This window comes from Odocoileus virginianus, chromosome 4 (assembly GCF_023699985.2).
Source record: "Odocoileus virginianus isolate 20LAN1187 ecotype Illinois chromosome 4, Ovbor_1.2, whole genome shotgun sequence".
Taxonomy (NCBI): domain Eukaryota; kingdom Metazoa; phylum Chordata; class Mammalia; order Artiodactyla; family Cervidae; genus Odocoileus; species Odocoileus virginianus.
The window spans coordinates 79,524,619-79,542,451 of NC_069677.1; the positions used below are offsets into that span (position 1 = coordinate 79,524,619).

The 17,833-nt window shown below is 50.5% G+C and overlaps 1 protein-coding gene across 3 annotated transcripts in view; it reads right to left on the minus strand.

The window, feature by feature from the left end:
* Positions 1–547: 547 nt before the first annotated feature.
* Positions 548–17,833, minus strand: part of TMPRSS2 (transmembrane serine protease 2) — a 45,970-nt gene continuing 28,684 nt past the window's right edge. Inside the window, exons 8-15 of one of the 3 annotated variants that reach the window (XR_011487377.1) lie at positions 13,011–13,054; positions 11,496–11,667; positions 9,758–9,933; positions 8,977–9,072; positions 5,040–5,182; positions 4,694–4,846; positions 1,643–2,993; positions 548–1,159 (exon numbers count right to left, since the gene is read on the minus strand). Coding sequence is in view for 2 of the 3 variants with exons in the window: in XM_020907938.2 (XP_020763597.2) it covers positions 2,982–2,993; positions 4,694–4,846; positions 5,040–5,182; positions 8,977–9,072; positions 9,758–9,933; positions 11,496–11,667; positions 13,011–13,054 (796 nt within the window). In the remaining variant the exon portion in view is untranslated. Of the gene's footprint in view, positions 2,994–4,693; positions 4,847–5,039; positions 5,183–8,976; positions 9,073–9,757; positions 9,934–11,495; positions 11,668–13,010; positions 13,055–17,833 lie in introns of all 3 variants that reach the window. The other 2 variants (XM_020907938.2, XM_020907939.2) reach the window with 2 other exon arrangements.

Genomic DNA, 17,833 nt, shown 5'->3' on the forward strand with positions numbered 1-17,833 from the left:
CTCCTAAGCACAGGAAGGCTGGCTGTGCCCTCCAGACAAAACACGTGTGCTAGAGAAGCATCCTTTAGGAGTGAGATGTGGGGTTGCTGGCCAGGAGTTCAATGTTAATGAACTGACAGTATCTACCAATAAGGTGTCTTTAAGCAAACACACAGTAAACAAAGCCCTATGGCGATCAGGTGACAAAGGATGGTGGCTGGCAGGCCCCTGCCCCAACTTGTCCCCACTTGTCCCCTTTTGTCATTGCTGTTCAGTAGCTAAGTCATGTCCGACTCTGTGTAACCCCATGGACTGCAGCACGCCAGGCTTCCCTGTCCTTCACCATCTCCCGGAGCGATCAAACTCATGTCCAACCATCTCATCTCGTCCTCTGTCACCCCCTTCTCCTCCCACCTTCAGTCTTTCCCGGCATCAGGGTCTTTTCCAATGAGTCAGCTCTTAGCATCAGGTGGAGAAAGTATTGGAGCTGTAGCATAAAAGATTTTAAAGATGGCCCGCATCAAAAAAAAAAAAAAAATCTTAAAAAAATATGATCTAACGAAACACGTGTTTTCTTTACTTTTTTATTACAACTTTTACTGTAATTTTAACACAAACTGGCATAACGCAGACAATTCTCGCCAATCACCTGTTACACGTGGGGACCTGCCAGATTTGGGCTATTTGAAGAATATGAGTGGAGTTCTCTTCCAGGGAGGAAAACATTTACCCTCTCTCTGTCTCTCCTACCTGTGGTCACAACTCCGGGGGGCTGAGACACATGTTGAGGAAGAAGCTCTGCTGCTGTGAGCTCGCAGGAATTTTAGGGGAGGAGATGCTAGACTCAAGTTTGAGCAGGCAGAATCTGAGGACTCTGGGGCCACAGAGGGTTCTAGAAGGGAGTTGGGTCTCAAGGTCTGTATCTGGGAGAAATGGGAGGTACGGTGATGCTCCTTAAGAAGCTTGGTTACCTCTTCCTGCAGGGCCCCAGGCCCCAGGATCAGTTCTGGTCCAGGCTGCACTGAAGGAGGTGAGTGGTGATTGGAAACTTCATCGGCCGCTTCCCATCACTCCACCCGAACCATCCCAGTTCATGAGAAATTTGTCTTCCATGAAACCGACACTTGGTGCCAAAAAGTCGGGGACTGCTGTCTTCCCTGGTGCTCAAACGATAAAGAATCTGCCAGGAATGCAGGAGACCTGGATTCAGTCCCTGGGTTGGGAAGATACCCTGGAGAAGGGAATGGCTACCCACCCCAATATTCTTAACTGGAGAATCCCATGGACACAGGAGCTTGGCAGGCTACGGGTCCATGGGGTCACAAAGAATTGGACATGACTGAGCAATTAACACATTCACACTTGCACTTTGCTCTCCTACAGGACAAGCTGTGAGGGCCAGCAGGGCAGCCAGGAGACCACATCTGCCCCACCCCACCTGACCTCACCCCCGCCAAGCCACCACGCAGCGGCTGCCCTGACATCAAGGCCCCACGCGGAAATGCAGACTGGTTCTGCTTGCACACGTTTGAAAAAAAAAATGCATAATTTATTGGTACAGTTTTTCACAATTGAATTTTACAGTTTAAAAAAGATACAAAACAGAGAACAAACAGTGGTCACATAAATTAAAAGAAGCACTAAAGAAGGCATGCTTGCTCACCATCTCGACGCTTTTTAAAATCTGGCTTGGGAGCAGGCAGGTCAGGATGGCCCCTGGGGATGCTGCCGCCCGAGCATCCTGCTAGCGGATCGCCCTGACTTCCACTCCAAGGTCAAGTCCTAGTGCAGAATCATTCAAGTCGTTCTGCGAAACCAGTGTGCTGGAGAGGAGGCAGGCTGTCACAGCACCCGTGTTTACGCTTCACACTTGGTCACTGAAGCCTGACTCTCCCCTGCAGGGGAACTTGAGGAGTGGCTGGAAGGGGCCACGGGGAGGCCCATGCACACCCCTCTCTCCTTTCTCACAAGCCCAGATGCTGGGCTTCAGAACAACATTTCCAGAACATTAAATTGGGGGCAGTCACTTTGTGAAAGCAGCTCACCTCGGCTACTGCTCACACAAGCAAAGGCAACAGGAGTTTCAGAAAGCTAAGAGTAGGACTACAGCCCAGGTTTCATGGGCACTGAGGTAGTAACAGGTAGGCGCTTTACAGGAAACAGTGTTTCTTTAATTAGTATCCCTGATTTCCCTGGGGGAGCTCAATTTCCAGGTGAATGATTAGCAGGCTTTAAGAGGGTCAGCAGGCACCCTACTCGGGGTGAAGATCTCAGTGGGGACCCAGGGCATTGCACCATCTTCAAGGGAGGCCAGGGAGAGACTGGAGAATAAGGCGGTTCTCCCTGGGTGGAGGGCCCCCAGCAATGCTGGGGATGATCACATATGTTCCCAGGGCTCTGTCTACACACCCCCCAAAAGAAAAGGTATGGGTCCCCTTTCAAGTGGCTATCAAGTCATCACCCATGAAGAGCTGGTCCCTTTATTTCCAGCCAGCGCTCTGGGCTGCTAAGAAGGCACTCAAGAATGTTCATCAAATTCTCTCGTGGGGAGACAGGCCCTGGGGCTACCCCAAGTGGCCTCACGAGCAGTGGCCCCAGAGGCTGGCCCCTGCAGGTTCTGCCAGGCTTTCCCCCTTCCTTTCTCAAGCCGTCCAGCAGCTGAGAAGTCGCCAGCCCCATGTGCATCCAAGAGGGGTCCCTGGAATGGGGCCCGAGGGAAGGTCCCCGCGGGGCAGACCCCATCCCCTTTGCTCTGAACTGGCTCTGCTGTCCACGTCCAGCCAGCCTCCCTGGTCAGACGAAGGTTATGGAAGGGTGGGCCCGGGGGTAGTAGAGCCACGGGGTCTGCACAGAACTGTGGAAAGGGCCAAGACATACAGGATCATGATCGAATAAATACAAAAGGAACTGGAATCACTTCAAAAAATACGTAGTGCATGAAGATTAAAAATCAGCCCCTTCATTTTCTTGTGGAATGTTGCCAAGGACCCAGGCCGTACAGATTAGCTGTTTGCCTGTTCAAAAAGGAAAAAGAAATGATGTTATTTTCTTAAGACAAACAAAGGTAGAAAATTATTTTCCCCCTACATTGACAGGGAGGGCTTCCCTGCGGCTCAGTGGTAAAGAGTCCACCTACCAACCCAGGAGACACGGGTTCCATCCCTGATCCAGGAAGATACCACGTGCTTCGGAGCAATTAAGCCCATGCACCACAACTGCGGAGCCTGGGATCGAGAGCCTGTGCTCCACAACAAGAGTGCGAGCTACACTGCTTCAGTCGCGCCGGATTCTCTGTGACCTCATGGACCGACGCCCGCCAGGCTCCTCCATCCATGGGACTCTCCAGGCAAGAATACTGGAGTGGGTTGCTGTGCCCGCCTCCAGGGGATCTTCCCAACCCAGGGATCGAACTCGAGTCTTTTATGTCTCTCTACACTGGCAGGCGGGTTCTTTACCACTAGTGTCACCTGGGAAGCCCCCCCATAAGAGAAGCCACTGCAATGAGAGGCCTGTGTACACCACGAGAGAAGTCTGTGCAGCAATAAAGACCCAGCACAGCCAAGAATTAAATAAATAAATTATTTTCAAAATAAGACAAAGGGATATTTTTTTCTACAGCATGAAGGTTGGGTTAGACTGACAGAGGAGGAGAACGGCATGTGCAAAGCCCCGGGGATAGGAGGGGCCGGGATGTTGGGGGGGGGGTCCAATCACTGACACAGGCATCTCTGGGCCAACCAAGCATGACCTTAGCCTCTGAAAGTCATCCGGGGTCTACTTAGTCCTGCTTTCTACCCCACCTCCTCTGTCGTCATTCAGCCCCCCCACTTCCCGCTGCTGAGCCACCAGCATTGCCTAGACAAACAGTGCCTGTTGCTCTCTCATCCTGAAGGGAGAGTCACCCCTTGGCCTGCCTCACCTCCCCCCCAGTCTCCCCAGGACCCCTCCCAGCTTCCCTCCATCATGCAGCCCTCAATGGGACAATGGGGGTCATGTATTTCCAGCACTCGGCCCTTTGCAGGGTGGGGACTGGCTGGGCCCCAAGTCACTTGAAGGTGTTAGGTCTTAGGTTTTCGCTCAGGGGAGATGCAGGCCAGGCCTCACCAGGCAGTGCCCTCGGCTTCTGCCCCATCTCCTGGCACCTGGGCACCTTTGGAGACTTGAGGGAGACAGGACTTTCACCTGGAACCTAGCCCTGGAAGGAGCCAAAATCTGTGAGCACTGCCCAGTCCCAAGGCCCTGGCGATGGACAGACATCTGGTCCTCACCCAGGATCTGGACAGAACCCAAGACTGGGCTCTGCTGAGTATCATGCACCAGGCCAGAAGCCAGAGGCAGCAGGGGCGCCAGGAACCCCTGGGATCGTTCCCTTCTCACACCCTCTGCTTGTACCAGAGACACCAGCTGCTCCCTTGGGTGCCCATGAGAGCCCAGAGAAGGACAGGGCCAGGTCACGGCTGGCAGACCTGCCTCCCTCTGCTCTCTGCCCGTCACCAGAAGTTTGACGCAATGACATCTGAGTAGGTGAATGGAGCTATTAGAGCCAGAAGCAAGCCCATCACAGGGAGCCCTGGACCCTGCAAAGCTGGGCCCCAGAAGTTTGCATCCAAATGCATATGGGGAGGGGTGCCACCTGTCACAGGCCCACACCTCCGAGACCTCCGAGCTCTGACACAGTGAAGTGGGGAGCCGATCAGGAGGATGGAAAGGTTACCCTCATTTGTCGGTAGATCCAGTCTGTGAACACGGTCACGTTCCCGTACACTCCCGGTCGGTACGCCTTGGCACAGCCTGACCCCCAGCTCGTGTCTCCGATCAGCCACCAGATGCTGCTCTTCAGAGTGACCAGAGGACCTCCACTGTCTCCCTGGGGGACACAGCAGGTTACAGAGCAGAAGTCAATCCACAAGCCGCACAGGCCAGAGGGCAAGAAGGTGGGATGAGGGCTTAGCGGGGTGAAGGGAGAGTCTCTGGGCCTCCTCCAACCCCGGGTCCCAGGCACGGGAGGGGTGCACCTCACGGGCCCAGTGGGAGCCGGGCAGGGCCCAGCTGGCCATCACCTGGCAGGAGTCGATGGTGCCCTGCAGGTAGCCTGCACAGATCATGGCGGGCGTGATGAGGTTGTTGTACATGTACTTGTTGTTGCACTGCCAGGGCTCAATGAGGTGCACCTTGGCCGCGTTCAGGTCATCCGAGGTCTTCCCTGCAACAAAGGACAGCACAGCTCTCACAGGAAGCCTGGTCTCCCTCCTGGACACGTGGACATGTGACCACGCCACTCCTCCCAAGCCGGCTCCTGGGCAACCGGAGCCGGCTTTCAACTGCTGGGGCATGTGTTTAAAGCGGCTCCAGATTGTGTTTGGGGAGGGCTACCTGCCTCTGGGCTGTGGACCAAGCTCCAACTGTGTCCTAGAGTCGCCTGCTCATCGCCCAGCCTCATGGTTCCCTGGGATCACTTCTCCTCCTCCACCGCTCTCTCTTCTCTGGACAATCCCCAGGGTGGCACCGGGAGCTCCTGTGTTTCCACCTCAAGCACCCCGACCTTTCTCAGCCCCACGCGATCCTCCACCCCTGACTGCCTGCCCTCGGCTCCCTGCACATGGAGACCTCCAACCACTTGCAGGTCTGTGCTGTCTCTGTCACCCACCTGCTGCATAGATGTTTGCAAGGCTCTGCGGGCTTGGGGGCTGAAGCAAGGCCTCTCCTGGAGTGCTTCCCCGCCCTAAGCCACACCACTTGATCCTCCTGAAGTCGGTAAGCGGCCCCATGCCCCACCATGGGGCTTAGATCATGAGCACGAAGCAGGACCCCCGAGACTCCTCACTCTCCCGTGACACTCCATCCATCAACAGATTTGCTGGCTCTGCCCCTACCCCCACACCCACCTCCCTGGTCTGAGCCACCTTCTTGTCTCGCAGGATGTGGCAGTGGTCTCCTCACCATGCCGTCTACCGTTTCTGTGAGTCCCTACTTAGCCATCCAACCATGTCACTCTCTAGCAGCTCCCTGTCCCATTCGGATTAGAAGCTAGTGCTATCATCATAGCCTACAATACCTATGCAACCTGACTCCAGACTGCCCCCTCACCCCTGGTTCATCATGCCCTGGCCACACTGTTCCTAAGACATTCTTGTCATGCTGATTTCAGCTCAAATGTCCCCTCTTCCAGGAAGCCCTCCCTGACCACCCCTCACTATGACAAGCCTCCACCATTTGAAAGCACCTAGTTTCTCATTTCCTATCTGAGCACAATCTGCACACCCCCAAGCATCCACAGGAGAATGTGAAGCTTCTGCAGGCAGAGGTTTTATCTTAATTTGCTCACTGTTGCTTTCCCAGCCCTTGGAAGGTGCCCCACAGATCATGGCTGACTTTCCCTTTGGTCTCAGCTGCTGGGGAAACTTATTCACAACTGGAAGGATCAACCCAGGAGCTTATCTAGTCCAGATGCCAGGATACGCAGCCCAACTGCCATCTCTCCCTTCTCCCTCTAAGTCACCCTGCCCGTGTACTATTCACCTTACCAGCCTTCCTGGCACCAGGAACCAGTTTCGTAGAAGACAATTTTTCCATGGACCAGGGAGGTGGGGGGATGATTTCAGGATGATTAAAGTGCATCACATTTATTGTGCACTTCGTTTCTATTATTACTACATTGTGATAATGTTGTAATGAAAGCAATGGGGAGCAGCTATAAATACAATGAAGCTTTGCTTGCTCACCCGCTGCTCACCTCCTCCTGTGTGGCCTTGTTCCTAACAGATCACTGACTAGCACCAGTCCATGGCCTAGGGTTTGAGACCCCTGCTTTAAAGAATTCCTTGTAGGTGTGCCCTAAACACTTCTGGAAGGATGTAAACAATATATTACTATAAACATACCACTAAGCACATCCACACACTCAGCAGTGGCCACGGGACTGGAAAAGGTCAGTTTTCACTCCAATCCCAAAGAAAGGCAATGCCAAAGAATGTCCAAACTATCACAGTTGCACTCATCTCACATGCTAGCAAAGTAATGCTCAAAATTCTCCAAGCCAAGTTTAAACAGTGCATGAACCATGAGCTTGCAGATGTTCAAGCTGGATTTAGAAAAGGCAAAGGAACCAGAGATCAAATGGCCAACCTTCTTTGGATCACTGAAAAAGCAAGAGAGTTTCAGAAAAACATCTACTTCTGTTTTGTTGACTATGCCAAAGCCTTTGACTGTATGGATCACAACAAACTGCAGAATATTCTTAAAGAGATGGGAATACCAAACCACCTTACCTGCCTCCTGAGAAATCTGTATGCAAGTCAAGAAGAAACAGTTAGAAGCAGACATGGAACAACAGATTGGTTACAAATCAGAAAAGGCAAGACTGTATATTGTTACCCTGCTTATTTAACTTATATGCAGAGTACATCATGAGAAATGTTGGGATGGATGAAGCACAAGCTGGAATCAAGATTGCCAGGAGAAATATCAAAAACCTCAGATATGCAGATGATACCACCCTCATGGCAGAAAGTGAAGAACTAAAGAGCCTCTTGATGAAAGTGAAAAAGGAGAGTGAAAAAATTGGCTTAAAGCTCAACATTCAGAAAACTAAGATCATGGCATCCAATCCCATCACTTCATGGCAAATAGATGGGGAAACAATGGAAACAGTGAGAGACTATTTTGGAGGCTCCAAAATCACTGCAGATGGTGAATGCAACCACGAAATTAAAAGATGCTTGTTCTTTGGAAGAAACGCTATGACCACCCTAGACAGCATATTAAAAAGCAGAGACATTACTTTGCCAACAAAGGTCCATCTAGTCAAAGCTATGGTTTTTCCAATAGTCATGTATGGATGTGATAGTTGGACTATAAAGAAAGCTGAGCACGGAAGAACTGATGCTTTGGAACAGTGGTGTTGGAGAAGACTCTTGAGAGTCAATCAAACCAGTCCATCCTAAAGGAAATCAGTCCTGAATATTCATTAGAAGGACTGATGCTGAAGCTGAAGCTCCAATACTTTGGCCATCTGATGTGAAGAACTGACTCCTTAGAAAAGACCCTGATGCTGGGAAAGATTGAGGGCAGGAGGAGAAGGGACGACTGAAGATGAGATGGTTGGATGGCATCACTGACTCAATTTTCATGAGTTTGAGCAAGCCCTGGGAATTGGTGATTGACAGGGAAGCCTGGTGTGCTGCAGTCCATGGGGTCGCAAAGAGTCAGACCCCACTGAGCAACTGAACAGAACTGAAGCACATCCAATGCTCCATATAAAGGAAACAGCCATGATCTCTTCATTTGAAAAGTGTTATCAGAGACGAAACCAAATTATAACTGAAGGCAGCAAGGCCAGCCTGCGTCAGGAGAGTCTAGAGCCTCTTCCCCTCTGTGCAGTCAGGGCAGGAGGACTAGGCTTTGATGACCTGCTGCCAGTCACACGGGCCCATCCTCACTGAGACTGTTATCCTCAGCATCAAAGGCTGGCAGACTTCCAGGCAGCCCATTAATGACTATGTGACTTGAACACAGTGGGCCATGTGCCTCTCATATTTAGATGGCCTCTACACTCCAAAAAGCAGTTTCCACTCACTGTTCCATTTGTTTTTTTAATTAATTTTTTGATGTGGACCATTGTAAAAAAAAAAGTATTTGTTGAATTTGTTACAGTATTGTTTCTGCTTTATATCTTGGTTTTTTGACTACGAGGCACGTGGGATCTTCGCTACCTGATGAGGTATTGAACCCACACCCACTGCGCTGGAAAGTGAAGTTTTAACCATTGGACCACCAGGGAAGTCTTTGAATTTAATCTTAATCAGGGCACTGTAGTAGGTAGGGCAGGTAGGATTTTCCCATCTAGCATGTAGAGAAACTGAGGCAAATAGCCTGGGTGAATCACGTAAAAGTCATCCAATCATTCAGTGGTAGAACCAGGATCAAAACCTAGATCTCCCACATCTGAACCCATGCTCTGATTCATGGGACCTGCAGACCCTGTGCCAGGAGACTCACCTTTCTCGTAGGTGGCCCCCCACCCGGAAATCCAGCATAACTGAGTTGGCTCCAGCATCATGCCTGGATTGGGCAGACACACTGGTTTCACTTTGTCTGTTTCATGAAGAGAAAACACAATGAGCGGGTCTGGTCTAACTGATGGCTTCGGGTGATGGTCTGCACCTGGACCTTCCCATGTGCATGCACTGGGCCTGGGACCACCACCCTGCGGCCCAAGGAGACTTCTAGATTCCAATGTGCCCTAGCATCCTCTTCCTCTCCCTGCCAGGACCCTTTTTCTAAGAGCCAAGAAGTTCTCCTCTGGAAGTTAGGGTTCGGGAAAACTGAAGGTCAACAGTCAACAGCTGAAGGTCCACAGTCAACAGTCCCGTGATGCAAATAGTTGACACTTTCCATGGCAGGGCTGCATACACTACAGACTAAACTGATGACGATGAAGGTAAATGATCAGTGTACTACAATTAAAGGCACAGTGTCAGCTGTCACTGGCCAGACCCTGATGAAGAAATGACTTTTGCAGATGTACATGTGTGCTTAGTTGTCACTATGTGGTGGAGGGAAGATGCAGTGGTGACCACATTGCTCAGTGGCCACAGGCACATTCTGGGGTGGCTCAGCCTCTGGCAAACCCTCTTCTAACAGTCAAAGCCTCCCCCAGCCCTGCACTCTGTAACTCAATGCACATTTCCTCCATCCAGTCTTCACAGCACGTTTCATTTCTAGTCAGCCTCTTAAGATTTTGTCAAAACTCCCTGGGCTGAAGAACACAGGTACACACCGTTGAAAGTCAGAGGCGTCTGCAGCTTCATTAGAGCGATGTCATTGTTCTTGGTCTTGGAATCATAATTTGGGTGGGAAATCACTTTTGCTACTCGGTATCCACTTCCATAGAGCATGTAAGATTGTTTCAAGATTCCCGCAAAGGCTGCCCAGATCTTGGGATTGTTAAGGGGTCTGGAAGACAGAGACGAACACAGCTCAGTGTGTAAGAACGGCAAACACACAACACGCATCCCACAGTTCTCAAAAGTCATCAGCCTCCGAGGTGACATGACTTGTCAGAAGCCACACCAGAATGGCCAGGTGGTCTCAGGCTCTTCTCTCTCCCCATCTTACGCAGCCCCACCCTCCCACGCCCCTCTCCTTTACTTCATCAGTGAATCATGTTCCTCCCGTATTTCTGTACCAGCCTGCAAACCCTCACAATTCCAGGAACACTTATGCATGTGTGCTAAGTCACTTCAGTCATGTCTGACTCTTTGTGACCCTATAGACTATAGCCTGCAATGCTCCTCTGTCCATGGAATTCTCCAGGCAAGCATACTGGAGTGGGTTGCCCTGCCCTCCTCCAAGGGATCTTCCTGACCCAGGGATCAAACCCATGTCTCTTATGTTTCCTGCAATGGCAGGCAGGTTCTTTACCACTAGCGCCACCTGGGAAGCCCAACAACACTTATTCTTGAATCTAAATGCCTCCCTGAGGTTTGAAACCTCTTTTCCAGCATGACTGGGTCTTACTCATCTTTATATACTAGAACATCTCCTGGCACACAGTAGGTGCTTAATAAATGTGTACCAGGGAGTAGACTCTGAGTCTAATAACCACCCAGGCACTACCTTCTTTTGGGTGCTTCCCTTCTAAGAAAATCCCAAGTCTTAGAGCCCATGGAATCTGGTGGATGGAAGGAAGGGACACTCGTGAGTTATACACACTCCTTCCTTCAACCCTCACAACAACCCTCGAAGCAGCACACCTGTCTTACAGGTGCAGACGCTACTGTCAGACACCTGGAGTGAACTGTCTGAGGCTACTCAGCCAGGGAACAGCCAAGTCAGGCCCAGCATCACTCTAAACACGACAAACAGCTCCCATGAGCGTGGCTTTTTCAAAATATCCATGTGACCAAAAAAATTCCTTGTTTAAGAAAAAAGGAGGAAGAACAGTATTTTCTACAAAAGCCAACACTACAAATGATGGCCATCCTCACCCCACCCCCCAACCATCTGCATGGGAAACTGTGGGACCCAGGCTGCTTACTGGGTCACAGAGAACCTTCCAGCAGGACAGCCTGAGGTTTGAGTGTCTCCAAGTTTCTCTGAGTGTCTCTCTGGGGATGAGCACCCAGGGAGCCCAAACCTGTCGAGAGGGCAGCGGCCTCAGGAAGTGATAGGACTGAGCTGAGAAGACTGTGGACTGGAATTCCTTCTGATCATAGCATCACCCCAGCCCTACATTGCATCCCTGTGCTGACTCAAAGCGATGGACACATGCTATGGGATGTGTTGGCCACAGTTTCACGTGCTTCACAAGTCATCTGACCCTCCCTGTGACGCCAGGGAGGCGCCCTTAGAAGACCCAGTTGTCCCCAAGGAAACCAGAGCCTGCAGGAGTCAGCGACTTTGCTCAAGGCCTCTGGCAGAGCCACCTCGGAAGCCCAGGCCCCACCCCCTACCCCCGGTCCCGCCCCTTGCCTCAGGCCACGCCCCCTCTCAGGCCCCACCTCCTGGAGACTTACTCCTCCACACAGTGCGCGGCCGTCACGATCCACTCCGGGGTGATGATGGAGCCGCCGCAAACGTGGATGCCCTGCACGTGCAGGCTAACCTGCCAGGGCCATTCCCCCGAGTAAGCAGTCGATCCCCCCACGATCCGGCTCTGGCGGCTCGTCTTCACGGAGACGCCACACTCTGAGAGTAACAAGCACAGCGCAGCCGGCCCGTGAGCAAAGCAGGGCCGCCCCCGCCCAATCCCACTGCGCCCCTTGCTGCCCCCTTCCCGCCTCCCCTGGACACCTGCCACGCTGTGTGCCCAGACAGTTCCCATCCCAAGGTTCCGGCCTGGCTGCAGGGTGACCATTCTCGCCTCTGGTTCCTGTTTCTCTGGGCTCTGACCTTAGAATAGGCAGCCCGGTCTCTTCTGGCTGGGGTGGGAGGACAAAGGACACTCCTCCAGAAACCACCCGCACCCCCACCTCCGCAGCCACCCCCAGGAAGCACGACTTCTGATAGCCCTGGATGCCACCTGTTGCTTGGCACTTGTGTGATTCCATCAGCATCTCCCAAATACCCATGTAGCAGGGCAGCTAACAAAGGCCCTGGGACCCCCTTGAATGCTCAGAGACCCCAAGATTCCTGAACAAAGCTAAGGAGAGCTTTTCTCCTATGCACTGCTCTCAAACCATCACAAGGTGGACGGTATGGGCAGGAGGGCAGGGCAGGCACCATGCTCTCCGGGCACCTAAAGAAGCTTGAACCAACCTGTGTGGGAAGTTAATGCCAGGACCACTGGGGAATGGTGTTCACCCCGGAGCGACTGCTAGCTTCACCTGTTTAAACTGGGAATCCAAGCTTCAGGCCCGAGACCCATACGGGAAGAGGATGGGGCCATAGCAGAGAAGGGAGCTCAAGGACAGTGTCCTCCATGCCCATAAAAGGTTTGGAAATGTGAAAGTGGTAGCTGCTCAGTCATGTCTAACTCTTTGTGACTCCATGGATTGTAGCCCATCAGGTTCCTCTGTCCTTGGACTTTTCCGGGCAAGAATACTGGAGTGGGTTGCCATTTCCTTCTCCAAGGGATCTTCCTGACAGAGGGCTTGAACTCAGGTCTTCTGCATTGCAGGCAGATTCTTTACTGTCTGAGCCACCAGGGAGCCCAAAAAGGCTGGAAGCTGTAAGTAGTGCAAACACTGGAATGGGGACACCCATGGGTCTCCAGCCCCACAATGTGGACACCACAGAGAGGGCCCGTCCGTCTCTGGAGCTTGTCTGTCCTCAGGTGTCGACAGCTGGTTCTTGGACCAAAGCAGTGGGTATCTAAAGTGTATCCAGATTCAAGAACAGGAATCCTTGGGCAGGGTGCTGGGCATGTCCTGACCCGTTACTCCACCTTCTATCTCCAAGTCCTCCAAAGACACACTGGGATACAGTTCAGTAAGGTATCAAATTTGATACCATTTGATTTTGATATCAAATGGGATACCAAAATGTATCCCATTTTAGAAATACAAAACAGAAAACCAAGAATCACTTACCTATACAGCGTAAAGAAACCACCGTTTTTGAAGAGCAGACATCACTACAAAAGAAGAGGGGGAAATTCTGGTCACGATATCAAGACACTTGATTCTCAAAATACTTAGAAATAAATATTTTCTTCCAATGTTCTCACTCCCTGCCTCTTTAGATATAGAAGAGTTTGCAATTGAAGACATGAATAGAGGAAGTAAATCTACATACATAGGGGGACAGAAGTAAAGAGTAGACACCAAGTCAAACTGCAGAGTTCAAATCCAAGCTGTGTGACCTTGGGCAAGGCACTTAACCTCTCTGTGCCTCGAATTCCCCATCGGCAGAATGGGCTAATAATAGTACCAAAGGTGGTTGTGAAGATAATCACACATTGTATGTGTGTGTGTTAGTCATTCAGTCATGTCAAGTCGAAGCACACATCATATCGGCTGTTATTTTTTTTTCCCTTGGAGTTTAAAATCATCCTTTAATTTTGTAAGGAAGACTTTTGTAAACTTCCAGCTTCTTGTAACTGCTTTATATGAACTGCACAGAAAACTATACAACCATTTGCCTGGGAACAGAAGAGTTATTCCTTGGGAGGCAAACATTCCAGGTTACAGATGAAAAAGAACTAACCAACGCATTCCACTGTACACTGAATTTTCTCCTAATGTGCTAAAAAGAGAAGCAGCATTGACGCCTAGGTATTTGAAACTGGCAGTGTTCCTTTTGTTTTTTCTTTTTTTCTTTTTTAAATTATGGAAGTATGATGACACATTTACAGCAGATTTGGAAAATACAGAACACAGTTACATACAGTTCCACTATATACTACAATTATTTTTAAGTAGATAAAGATTTTCAGTTGGAATTTCAATATCAAACTCTCAAAAATTAATAGAATGAATAGAAAATTAGAAAGATATAATAGATCTGAAAAACACTATGTACTGAATGTTCTCCTGACATACTGAGAAGAAAAGCAGTTACTGACTGTAAGAACGCCGGGACAAGACAAAGAGAGCGCCGGAATATTAAGAGGCTTTATTGGGCAATCGCTCCCGGGCAGAGACCGCAAGATCTAGCAGGGGGAAAGCGGGAGTCTGCAACCTGCGGAAAGGGGGGGCGACACTTATATACCCTGGCGGATGCGGAAGTGGCGGGACCTTTCCATATATGGTTAGAATCGGGCTCTAGGGTGCTGATTGGACTTTCGGTCGTGTCAGTTTTTGATTGGCCGGAGTCTTTGCGCCTTCGCGTCCATCAGTCTGCCTGGCAACGGGCTGTTGATTGGTGGATGTCTGTCCGGGGACTTATCCGGGACTTTCCGGCGGGGGCTTCTCCGTCAGCATTTTGCGGCTGGCGCTTTCCCGCCTGTGGTCAGCATGACCTTTCACTGACACCCAGGTGTTTGAAGCTGGCGGGATTCTTTTGAACATAAACAGTTCATGTGGGGCCAGATAACTGTTACACGGCAGAGCAGGACATAGGCACACCCAACACACAATCCCATGTAGTTGCTCAGTCACATCCGACTCTTCGACTCCATGGACTACAGCATGCCAGGCTTCCCTGTCCTTCACTATTTCCTGGAGTTTGCCCAGACTCATGTCCATTGTGTTGATGATGTCATCCAACCATCTCATCCTCTGTCACTCCTTCTGCTCCTGCCCTCAATCTTTCCTCTGACGAGTCTTTTCCAATGAGTTGGCTTTTTGCATCAGCTGGCCAAAGTATTGTAGCTTTAGCATCAGTCCTTCCAGTGAATACGCAGGGTTGATTTCCGTTAGGATTGACTGGTTTGATCTTGCTGTCCAAGGGACTCTCAAGAGTCTTCTCCAGTGCCACAATTCAAAAGCATCAATTCTTTGGCATGCAGCCTTCTTTATGGTCCAGCTTTCATATCTGTATATGACTACTGGAAAAAGCATAGCTTTTACTACATGGACCTTTGTCAGCAAAATGACGCCTCTGCTTTTTAGTATGTTATCTAGATTGGTCATAGCTTTCCTTCAAAGGAGCAAGCGTCTTTGAATTTCAAGGCTGCAGTCACCATCTATAGTGATTTTGGAGCCCAAGAAAATAAAATCTGTCATTGTTTCCAGTTTTTCCCCATCTATTTGCCATGAAGTGATGGGACCAGATGCCATGATCTTCATTTTTAGAAAGTTGAGTTTTAAGCCAGGTTTTTCACTCTCCTCTGTCACCCTCATCAAGAGGCTGTTTAGTTCTTGTTCGCTTTCTGCCATTAGAGTCATATCATCTGCATATCTGAGGTTGTTGATATTTCTCCCTGCATTCTTTTTTTTTCCATTTATTTTTATTGGTTGGAGGCTAATTACTTTACAATATTGTAGTGGTTTTTGCCATACATTGACATGAATCAGCCATGGATTTACATGTATTCCCCATCCCGATCCCCCCTCCCACCTCCCTCCCCACCCCATCCCTCTGGGTCTTCCCAGTGCACCAGACCCGAGCACTTGTCTCATGCATCCAACCTGGGCTGGTGATCTGTTTCACCCTTGATAATATATGTGTTTCGATGCTGTTCTCTCAAAACATCCCACCCTCGCCTTCTCCCAGAGAGTCCAAAAGTCTGTTCTGTACATCTGTGTCTCTTTTTCTGTTTTGCATATAGGGTTATCGTTACCATCTTTCTGAATTCCATATATATGTGTTAGTATACTGTATTGGTCTTTATCTTTCTGGCTTACTTCACTCTGTATATAATGGGCTCCAGTTTCATCCATCTCATTAGAACTGATTCAAATGAATTCTTTTTAATGGCTGAGTAATATTCCATGGTGTGTATGTACCACAGCTTCCTTATCCACTCGTCTGCTGATGGGCAACTAGGTTGCTTCCATGTCCTGGCTATTATAAACAGTGCTGTGATGAACATTGGGGTGCACGTGTCTCTTTCAGATCTGTCCCTGCATTCTTGATTCCAGCTTGTAATTTATCCCATGCATGCTATGCTAAGTTGCTTCAGTCGTGTCCGACTCTGTGTGACCCCGTGAACAGCAGCCCACCAGGCTCCCCTGTCCACGGGATTCTCTAGGCAAGAATACTGGAGTGGGTTGCCATTTGAACTGAACTAAATTTCTTCCTGAGTTGAATTCATCCCATGAACCTGGCCCAAACCTCAAGTGACCAACAGCCCCCTCTGCTGGCTGGCACGAGTGACTGTGCTTCTTTGCCAACCCCAGCAGTAGCCTGGCTTCATGACACTCACCTTCTGACAAAAAAGCATTAAGGTACCAACTATAGAATCACCCTCATTTCTGGAGAGCATCCAATCTGTGGCCAAGCCTAGCTTCCTGGAACCTTCCCCAAATGACTCAATACAAGCCCACATCCCTTTATAAGTCCCTTCTAACACCCTCCCACTGAGACACCCATGGTTCTAAGACAAGGTGTGTCCTGGTGGTCTCTGGCTGGGCGGCACTGGATGCCAAGAGAAGACATGCTCCCCTTGAGAGTGGATGTTTTCTAAGGATCATCAGGTCATTCTCTGATGATGCACTGTGCAGCCACCTGACCCTGATGCTGGGAAGGATTGAGGGCAGGAGGAGAAGGGGGAGACAGAGAATAAGATGGTGACGGACAGGGAAGCCTGGCGTGCTGCAGTCCGTGGGGTCACAAAGAGTCAGACACAACTAAGTGACTGAAGAACAACAGAGCATCAGGGCATGAAGCAGACACCCAGACGAGCCCTACAAGGAGCCTGAGGTTCAGGCAGCAAAGTGCTACATCTGAAAGCAAACAGGAAAGAAGTCCTCCCACCCCCCGATGAGCATAGGGGAGGCCATGTGCCAAGCAATGACCTTTCCTCCAAAGTCTGAAGCCATCTTACGAGTTACCACGAGGGGGCAGCCTTCCCTCCCTTGCTCAGCCCTGGTTCCAGGTAACCGAGCAAGACAGAGACAGTCTTTACAGAGAACCCAGGCAGCTGTGTTGAGCTACTCAGAGGAGCAAACCACGGCCTGCTGTTTTGATGGCCGCGCCAGGCCATGGGCACCCTTCCTCCTAGGCTCAGCCTGTCACATTCTTGGGGACGGCCAGGCTCAGGTGCCCCGGGCAGAAGTCAGCCCCCTGGGGCCGCCAGGAACACAAATCTGCTTCAGTCTCCCACTCACAGAGAAGGAGGGGGAAGCTTGACTCGTCCTTCTTTCCCTAAATACAGCACCTGGCACCTGGCCAGCAGGGAGGGACGACATGGTTTGGATCAGTGATGGGGGACTGGGAGCTAAGGAAGCTATATGCTGTGTGTCTTTTACATGAAAGAACATTCCATTTGGATAACAGTATTCTATACTCCCTGGTGGGTCAGTGGTAAAGAATCTGCCTGCAATGCGAGAGACCCAGGTTTGGTCCCTGGGCCGAGAAGATCCCTCTGGAGGAGGGCATGGAAACCCTCTCCAGTATTCTTGCCTGGAAAATCCCATGGACAGAGGAGACTGGAGGGCTACAGTCCATGTGGCCACCAAAGCGTCAGACACGACTCAGTGACTAAATAACACCAGCAAGAATGATTCTAGGAAGACTGCGAACATTTTAAACATAAGCAACGCAAACTGAGTAGCTTAAGCCTAGCCCTCTCCCCCACCCTCCTAACTAGTCAAACCATCAACCGTGGGACTAACTCAGGTTCACATCCACCCACTGGACACACTGCGACCTTCCCAGCACTGCAAGTTGGCCTCCAGGTACGGGAAACACTGGTAGACTGGAGTAGCTGCTAGCTCCCAGGCCCATCCCTCACACAGCATCCTCTGACTCTACGGCTGGGGCTGGAGGACCGACCTTCCCCACTGCCTGGGCTGAGAGGACCTCTGAG